This window comes from Enhydra lutris, unplaced genomic scaffold (genome assembly GCF_002288905.1).
Source record: "Enhydra lutris kenyoni isolate GAN:26980312 unplaced genomic scaffold, ASM228890v2 scaffoldscaffold21, whole genome shotgun sequence".
In the NCBI taxonomy this organism is placed as follows: Eukaryota; Metazoa; Chordata; class Mammalia; order Carnivora; family Mustelidae; genus Enhydra; species Enhydra lutris.
Genome location: NW_019154105.1, coordinates 8,728,226 through 8,738,108, shown reverse-complemented (window position 1 = coordinate 8,738,108; position 9,883 = coordinate 8,728,226). Strand labels below are relative to the sequence as shown.

Genomic DNA, 9,883 nt, shown 5'->3' with positions numbered 1-9,883 from the left:
CACTTAAACTCTTACTGGTCAATAAATTCTTATACTGATATTCTTAATATTCTTAATATTCATAATGTGCCTAACCTGACAATTATATGTCTACATCTTTCATTACTGTAATCATATAGCATTTCTTAAAAATAATATAAAATAAATAGAAACTTAGAAAATATTTAAAAGGTCTAGGTTATATACTTAATCACACAGTTAAAGGTCTCTTTGATTTGTTGGAAGAGATCAATTTAGAATAATAATCCCACACTGTTAACATTCAACACAGTATGACTTAACCAGAATTTTTCCTTATCATCGCTCTCCAACAAAGTCTAAGTCCCAGAAAAATTTTAATTTGGGGGACGCCTGGGTGGCTCAGTCAGTTAAGTGGCTGACTTCCACTTGGGTCATGATCCCAGCGTCCTGGGATCGAGTCCCACATCAGGTTCCTTGGTTGGCAGGGAGCCTGCTTCTCCCTCTGCCTCTGCCTGCCACTCTGCCTGCCTGTGCTCTCTCTCTCTCTGACAAATAAATAAATAAAGTCTTTTAAAATTTTTTAATTAGGTTGATACTGTACTTGTATAATCTTTTTCTTTTAATATCAAATATCCTGCTGGTCTCTGAACATTCTTCTGAGTTGTTCAAATTCCAAAGACTAAAAGTATCATTTGAACTGTTCCTAAGAATAACTGAGAAATAAATTTCAACCCAAGGGAAAGCGAATTCAAAACTGAGGCGTACAAATGATTAATGGCTGCAATCCGTCCTAGTCTCTTCTTTCAACTTTAAGGTCCACTTGTAACTCAAAGAACATTGCAAGATAAAAAGTTATCATTACCTGTTATTAAGTGTTCATAGACTGTCACTGAACCTGGAAATGTGAGAAATATAAGACGTTACCACTGATTTTATTTTTTTAAGTTTGTATCTAAATTCCAGTTACTTAACATACAATGCAATATTAGTTTCAGGTATACAATATTGTGATTCAACATTTCCTTCCCTTCATTTTAAAGAGTTTAGAGTTGACTTGAGAGAGACAAAAATAAAATTAAGGAATAAGTAAACTCTGTCTCAAGAGATAGTTATTACAAGTACATCAAGTACATTAGGTATTCAAAGACTGAAGGTAAAAAGAGTACATAATAATTGGCTTTGCCAGAATAAACCTTCTCCGGGAGGACAGGATCCCGCACCGGTCCTGAAGAAAGAGAGGAACTTGGAAAGCAGGTGACAATTTCAGGCTGGTTAATCTGGAAATCTCTCTGCTGTTTGACATCACCCTTTCCTCAAAGGTCAGGAGTACATAGACTGGGAATTTCAACAGCTTAAAGTATGTTTGTTGGGCAATACAAGTGGTTAACCAGATGTGGAGAGCCATGGGGTATTTGCTAGTGACTATGAAGAATATGGTTTGTAATCTGAAAAATATTAACATTTTTTTGTGAAAAGAAAAAATAAACAAACGGGGTTACGTTAAACTAAAAAGCTTCTGCACAGCAAAAGAAGCCATCATCAGCCTACTGGATGGGAGATGACTTTTTCAAATCATATATCCAATAAGGGATAAATATCCAATATGTCTAAAGAACTCATACAATTCAAAAACAAACAAACAAACAAAAAACAACCCAGTGAAAAAGTGGGAAGGGATTTTGAACTAAGAAGACACACAGATGGCCAACAGACACATAAAAAGATGCTCAACATCACTCATCATCAGGGAAATACAAATCAAAACCACAATTAGATATCACCTCACACCTGTTAAAGTAGCTATTACCAAAAAGACAAGGAATAACTAGCATCAGAGAAGATGTAGAGAAAAGAGCACACTCGTGCATTGTTGGAAGGAATGCAAAATGGTGCAGCCGTTACGAAAAACAGTATGACAATTCCTTAAAAAATTAAGACTAGGACTACTATAGGATCCAGCCATCTCATTTCCCGGTATTTATCTGAAAAGTACAAAAATGCTGATTCAAAGACACATATGCACCCCTAGTTTCATTATTTACAATAGGCAGGAAATGGAAACAGTCAAAACATCCATCAATGAGTGAATGGATAAAGAAGATGTGGGTGTGTGTATGTATATGGAATAATAATGGATAATGAGGGAATACTACTCAGCCCTAAAAAAGAATGAAGTCTTTTTTGTGACAACATAGATGAAACTTGAACCTTTAAAGGATTATGCTAAGTAAAATAAGTCAACCAGAAAATGACAGATATATGATTTCACTTATATATAGAATCTAAAAAAAATTAAGCAAATGAACAAACAAAAAGAAAACAAAAACAAAGTCATTGATACAGAATACAGACTAGTCGTTACCAGAGGGGAAGAGAGGGGGTGAACAAAATGGGTGAAGGATGTCAGTTAAAGGGTGATGGGTGGTATCTAGACCTCTAGTGGTGATCACTGTCTAGTGCACAGGTACTGAATTACAATGAACTAAACATACATCTGGAACTTATACAATATCATGTACCAATTTTACCCAATTAAAAAAAAATTCTTGTGACCAATTCTATAGAGCTTCACTTCTAGTCATTGCTTTTCTACTTAACTCTCTGGCCTTAGTTTTAGGATTTAAAAAAAATTATTACTATTTTTTTCAAATTTTTATTTATTTATTTATTTATTTTTGCTTAGCCCAGACCAAATGGATGGTTCTATTTCTGAGAAGCCCAGGGCTTTTGGAAACAGTTAACACTTTAGTTCTCAACTTCTTTTTTCCTGTGTATCATTCCCTGTCCACAGGAGAAGTTGATCCTAAAATGAGGATAGAGAATTTTTCTTAACTGCCTCGAAGTATTGATATGAGTCTCAAAACATAATGAGAAAGAAAGTGGTTTGGAAGTCACTAACCATTGAGAATGTTTTAATTCCTATTACACGAGTCTGAGGTATTATGACTCTGTCTCATCCATATACACATACATACGATTCTGCTTCTGACAAACAAGTCAGTCTCTTAGGCTATCAGGTTGTCGGTGTCATTTTGTGGATTGTTTTTATTATAGTTTAGGGCAAAATAACGCAATACCTTTTGCCACTACCTGAACAGAATGCAGGTAAGGCAAATAGCCTCCCTTTTTAAGGGCAAGAAAGAAACAACTACTTTTGAAGAGCTCTGTCTCCTATGGTACTTGGTGCCGTCATTCTCAATTGCAAGGAGTCTTTAGACCATCCACAGTCCTATCTGTCTTTGCAAACGGCCCACAAGAGCGATGCCTAGACAAGAGCTAGGCATGGACAGCAAGCCAGAATGAATTCAGTGAGAACCCAGGTTAAGTTACACATTGTTTCCTGGTTAGGTTGGGCAACCCAACAGCCTACATCTACTGGGGACTTTCTATTACCTGCCCGCCAGCTGAAGAAAAAAAAAACATTTTTTTTTTTTTGCCTTATATTCTGTAAATAATCCATGGCAAGTTGATTCAGAATGCAAACCAGGTGAACCATGCACAGCTCTAGAAGAATGTCAGGAGGAACTGGAAATCATGTCTCATGACCCTTCTCTGATCTTATCATTTAGCACCCAAATAACTCATATGTTCATTTATATTTAAATGTGTTATTTGGAACTAATCTAAACACACACATACACATAACCCTAAATAACCTATGTCATTAAGTTTTTTTTTACAAAGTCTTATTATATTGTGGTTTATTCACTGTGATTAACCTGAATTCAATTGCCCAAAATTTTTCATCACATTTTTGAAGGTTTGTTTTATTCACATCAGTGAGGTTTACCTTTTGTCTTTAGATACATTCTAATCTCTAAAAAGTCAATATAATAAATCTTCAGGCAGGCTGTTTTCCCTGATTACCACTCCCTTGAAGGATGAAGGATTATATTAACTGAGTCAGGTATGATGATGATGGTATCAGGAAGCTGTACAGAATAGATACCTTTCCATTTAGCTTTCCACAAAGTGAGGCCAAACCTCCCAGCCTTCGCCGATTTCTTAATATCCTTCCAGACTAAAAGTTCTAAGAGGTTTATGAGGTGAGCCATGAGAGACTGTGGACTCTAAGAAACAAACTGAGGGTTTTAGCGGAGAAGGGTGGGGGGAGATGGGTGAGCCTGGTGCTGGGTATTAAGGAGGGCACATATTGCATGGAACACTGGGTGTTGCACATAAACAACTAATCTTGGAACACTGCATCAAAAACGAATGATGTATTTTATGGTGACTAACATAACACAATAAAAATTTAAAAAATAAAATAAAAAATAAAAGGGCTATGAGATGTCCTCCTTATTCACCAATGGAGGCGAAAGGAAGTTATGTGGAGGAGTCAAAAAAAAAAAAAAAATTCCCCAGGGCCTTCAGGGACAAGGAAAGTAATTTCTTTCCACAACTGGCTTCCCGTTGCTGTTGTGCTTACCCATTGCCTTTGCTGACGTACTGTGAGGACAAGGTATTGAGAACAATCCAGAAGAGGATTTAGCTAGATTTCCATGAAAGAAAGCCCATGTGTCATCCCAATATTGTACTCTTGCCTTCCATAGAGTTAGACATAGGAAAGAGTTGCTGTTCAAATTTCAGTGTTCTAGTTCCACAGTTGAGAGAAAGAGAAGAGAGAGCGTGAGGTAGTCCTCACCCCTCAACTTCAGGAGGCAGCTCTAGTTCATGTGAATTCAAGCAGGCCTGTGGATTAAAAGCAGCCACTGATCCTGAAGCTAAATCACTCCAGAAACTTGCGGTTCTTCCCTCCTGTGAAGCTGAGAGAAACCAGAACTGGCGTTGTCTTGCTGCCAGATCGACTCAAATCCCCAGACCAAACTTCCAAACTTCAAGAATTGCTCCTCAAACTCATCAGCCTCCCACGGCCTGTCCCAATTGGGTCAGTTACACACCTGGCTAGGGTCTGGAGCCACAGCTGGAACAGGCTCAGCTCGGACTCTGCTTTAGTCTGCACTCACTGCACCCCATCACTTACCCCCCCCCCCCCGCCAAAGACCCCATCTCTTCCAATTGACCAGCGTATTGAACCACGGAAAGCAAGGCATCATCTCCCAGGGTAATTCGCTGAGTGATTTTGGAAGACCACCCGGACACGCAGACGCTTGCTGAACAACAAGGAGACATCTCCAGTTAGCCGGATTGATTCTGGAATCCCTTCCTACCACTGGCTTCAATCAGGAGGAGAGAGATTTTCATCAAAGTGTCTTGGCCTCTAAAACTAGCCAAAGTCCAAGAATCATGAATTAATTTGAGAAACCTAGAGTGACCTGCCTGCCAGCAGAAGAGGAAGCGTTTTCTGTTTCACGCAGTTTTTTTTTTAAGATTTTACTTATTTATTTGACAGACAGATCACAAGTAGGCAGAGAGGCAGGCAGAGAGAGAGGAGGAAGCAGGCTCCCCGCTGAGCAGAGAGCCCCATGCGGGGCTCCATCCCAGGACCCTGAGATCATGACCTGAGCCGAAGGCAGAGGCTTTAACCCACTGAGCCACCCAGGCGTCCCCTGTTTCCATGCAGTTTTTTTTTTTTATCTCAAAAACATTTTATTAAGTGAAAAGAGCAAGTTTCAGAAAGTTATCTACTGAAAGAGTTAACTTATAAACTGAAACTGCTATCCTTAGAAAGAACTGCTTGCACAGTTGGCCTATGGCTAGTGTCTAGGAACTTGGATTTCAGGAGCAGTCCCAATATTCTTTGATAAGAATGATGCATTGAGGGGTGCCTGGGTGGCTCAGTGTGTTAAGCCTCTGCCTTCAGGTCAGGTCATGATCTCAGGGTCCTGGGATGGAGCCCCACATCAGGCTCTGCTCTGTTTCATGCAGTTTTAATCACAGCTTACACTTCCTGAATTGTGAGGATGAAGAGGATGAGGATGATGATGATAAATGATAAATTAGGAAGGTCGTTCAGAAATTTTTCTCAAGTCAAATCTGCCGGTTTGGTTCCAGTCTTCCTCCTTGGATGGGAACGAGGGCTCTATCCCCGGGAGGAGCCGGCCTTCGCTAGCCCTGGCTGGCCTGGGGGGGATGAGAGCCCTGCAGGATTGCTCCCCACCACCTCCCCTAGCGGCAGCACCATACACGGTCCAGGGCTACCAAGTCCAGGGCGCTATCAGTGGAGAAGGAGGCAGCTCCTCCCAGCCACCCTCCATCAATTCCCTCTGCTCAGCCCCCCAGCCCCCACCCATCGCCACCCCCGTTCGCCCCCCTCATCCAGGGAATTTCCCAAGCATCCGAATGCTGAGTTTCTTGCCTGGGGGGAAGGGGCCCGCGCAGATAAAAGGCATGCAAAGGACTTGGGGTAAGCCACAGTGCACTGGAGCTCCAACTCCTGGTTCCTCTCCTGTCTCTAGAGCCCTCGCCCCTTACCGCCCTCCGTGCCGCAATGAGCCTCCCGCCCAGCCGCGCCGCCCGCGTCCCGGGCCTCTCCCGCTCGCGGTGCGCGCTGCTCCTGCTGCTGCTGCTGCTGACGCCGCCGGGGCCCCTCGCCAGGGGTGAGAGCGCACGAGCGTCCGCGGAGGCTGCGGCGTGGGGAGGTGTCCCGGGCGGGCTCGCCGGGGAAGAGCTCCACGCCAACCTGCCCTATAACGGTGTCTCTCTTTGTGCCCCAGCCGGTCCCGTCTCAACCATCGTGAGGGAGCTGCGCTGCGTGTGTCTAACCACCACACCGGGGATCCGGCCCAAAATGATCGCTAAGGTGGAGGTGATCGCCGCCGGCCCGCAGTGCTCCAGGGTGGAAGTTGTGTAAGTGCTGGTGCGCTGCGCCCCGGTGTCCGCTGTGACCTCGACGAGAGGGGAGTCCCTCAGCCTGAGTCGTCAGCCCCCGTGGCTCACGGGCTCGTCCTCTTTTCGTTTCTGCAGAGCCATCCTGAAGAACAAGAAGGAAGTCTGTCTGGACCCAGAGAACCCGGTGATGAAGAAAGTCATCCAGAAAATTTTGGACAGGTACCCTGTCGCTTTCATCTTTGCGCTTTTCATCTCTTTCGAGAGTTCCCGCTTTTCAAGGTCCTTATTCTCTGCATGGGAGAACCACATTCCAGTTCTGGGAATGGGAAGGACCACATTCCAGGTCACGCTTAGAATAAAAGATAGTTCAGGAGAAAGGGAGAAGTTGTTCTGGAATGTCCTGGGAAAATTCTTATCACCAATTTCACATGTAATTGCCTAATGGGCTCCATAGAGTTCACACACTGAGATGTATTTTTCTGTTGTCAGTGTAGTCCTTGAGTCCGCCCTTTGCTTTTTTTCATTGATCCTAAGCTCTGTGTTTGGAAAACAGGTGGGAGCAGACAGGAGTGTGGAAACTTGGTTAAACTAATACGATTCTTTTCTCAACAGTGGAAGAAAAACTGATTAAGAGGAAGGACCATGCCTTGGAAAAGTTGTCCAGTTCCTTAGCAGAGCAGTTTTCTGAGTGTCTCGGGACCCAGTGAAGACAAGAAGGATGGATTAGTTTTCTCCAATGAGTTAGGCTTCTTCATAAGTCTCTCCCTTTGAGAGAAGGATGGTGGGGATGCGCCTAAGTTTGTCCCTCAAGCTTAATGCTCAGCTCATGAAGTATTTAACATAGTATTTCCTGCTATTTATTTGCTGTTATTTTATCTGTTGTGCTATTGAAATCTTTGGCGATTGACTAAATTGTGAGTCAAGAACCAGTGGTTGTCAAGCTTTCGAGGTGACTGCTGTATTTTTAGAATATATCCCTTACAGCGTTACTGAGAAGGCTGTGGGTTTAATATGTGAATGTTATTTCATTAAAATGCTGGATGTGGAGATAAATTGTTATCTTTACGCCTCATGAAACAGGAAATATTTTGGTATCATTTCTTGAGGAATATGTTAAGTTTTCTTGCTTTTGACTCTGGGATGCGGAGTTATATTGCCTTAAAAAGCTGGTGTCACATACAATTATCTGTGTAAAATGTATTTCCTTATTTAGAATTTGTAAATGTTCAATTCCATAAGGACGAGTATGTTCTTTCCCTATAATTTTAGACATTTGATGTCTTCTCAGTATGGCATAATGTCAAGACTTACTCATTAAACTTTGATTTCATGGTGTGTATTGACCATTTTACTAGGAGTACTAGAATTCTGGTCCCTAAATATATGTTTTGGACAGATGAAGAAGCTAGGATATAGGCAAGTTCCCTATTTCTAGCTCTTTTATAGAAATGCATTGTTTGAATTTTTTAGGAATAAAAGCAAACTTCACAGTGATTTGTACTCATAAAGGTTTGAAAGGATATCTGAGCTATTTAAATATAGATTCACATTTTGTTTTCAAAAAACATACTCAGGTTAAGGTTTTGACCATTTTGTGATAAAGAATTATCTATGCATCACACTTACATTGTAAAAATTACTCTTGTTTGTAGCACTTCTTTTGTACTTTGGGGAAAAAATAAAAGATTTATAAAATTTATTTATGTCATTTCTCCTTTCTTACACTGTTACAAAATTTCTATTTATTTTTAATTCCAAATTATCTTAAAAATCACTATGCCAGTCTCTGGCTAGCAGAGAGGGCCCTCATTTCCCAGGGACGTTGCATTTGTCCCACCTTTCTCCAAGCTCAGCCACCTTCCAGGTACTCCTCCAGAGCACCTCTAAACAACCTCCAGGGTTGTTTAGAAAACACAAACTTTAACTGGCTCCCTTTTCCCTAGAAGTGACATCAAAGTTGCAAGGCAGGACAGATTAGGCTCTGTCTCATCTGACCTGTGATTCCTGCTTAAACGTCCCTTTCCCCTTGAATCAGTGTGGTTAGGAGCTTAGTTCCCTAACTGGGCGTGTTCTTTCCTGGGTCCGTGCCTTTGTATTTGAGAGAGCCTCTACCTGGAAGGGCCTTACCACTTCCTGCCTATAGGAGGAAGCTTATTCATCCTTTAGAACTCAGCGCAAACAACACCTTTCAGGAAATTTTCCCTGGCACTCCTGGAGGAACTCATGGTTTCCATCTTGATGTTCTGCTAACATCTTCTAGATATTTGAGTTTCTTTGAATAGCAAATATTGCATTGGGTGCCTTTTTTTGTTTGTTTGTTTGTTTGTTTGAAGATTTCTTTATTCTGAGTTCCCCCAGATTATCAATCATATGTTATTCATCTCTGCATCCCCAATACCTGACACAGATTGGCTTAATGAATTAATAAAGTATCCCGAACCTCAGGTAATCAGATAGTGCCCTGACATCAGTAACCTGCTCAGTATGGTGTTGAAGAAATCCTAATGCCTTCACTCTCTTTCCTTCTTCATATCTATAAGTAATCCAACAAGAGCTTTAGCATATGCAATCCTCTCAACCTCTAACATCTACCCCTCACTTTTACCTGGCTAACTCCATCCTCCCTCTGAGGACAGCACTTAGGGCCTCCAACTGGTCCTTGCCCTTACCAGATGAAGGCCTCTTTCATATCCTCTCATAGAACTTTGTTCTTTTCCTTTCTAACCTTTCGTCACTGACATGATTACAGAATCTATGGAGATGATCATTTATTTAGTGTCTATCCAACTTCTCTGTAAGCCTCATGAGGTTGGGGATATATTTATCACATTCTTCTTGTTTCTAGGACACTACCAAAGCGCTTAGTAGGTGCTTAAGCAGAAGAGGGGTCCAGGCTAGACAAGTACCACTGTCTCTAAGGATCAAAACAGCAATTTCATCTAAATAGCTCATTCTTAGGAAAAGCAAGAAAGTGGAAGGAAGGAGACCAATCCAATTGGTATGCATAAATACACATACCCCAACTGGATTAATATATTAGCTCATACTGACACATGTATTCAGTAGTAGAGGCTAATGTATTATTAGTATATCTATATCTAACTTAAGTTATTCTACATCTCTTCGTCCCTCTCCTTATATGTAAAATACCAATTAGATTCATATATTTAGTAACATTATTAATTAATGT

General features: G+C 41.3%; 1 protein-coding gene across 1 annotated transcript; it reads left to right on the top strand.

Annotated features, from left to right (window-relative positions):
- The first annotated feature begins 6,352 nt into the window (after window positions 1-6,352).
- LOC111149323 (alveolar macrophage chemotactic factor-like) lies at window positions 6,353-8,365 on the top strand. Its single transcript, XM_022506319.1, has 4 exons — window positions 6,353-6,461; window positions 6,579-6,711; window positions 6,829-6,912; window positions 7,306-8,365. The coding sequence occupies exons 1-4, from the start codon at window positions 6,353-6,355 to the stop codon at window positions 7,322-7,324; spliced, it is 345 nt and encodes a 114-aa protein (XP_022362027.1). The 3' UTR covers window positions 7,325-8,365.
- Window positions 8,366-9,883: the final 1,518 nt, after the last annotated feature.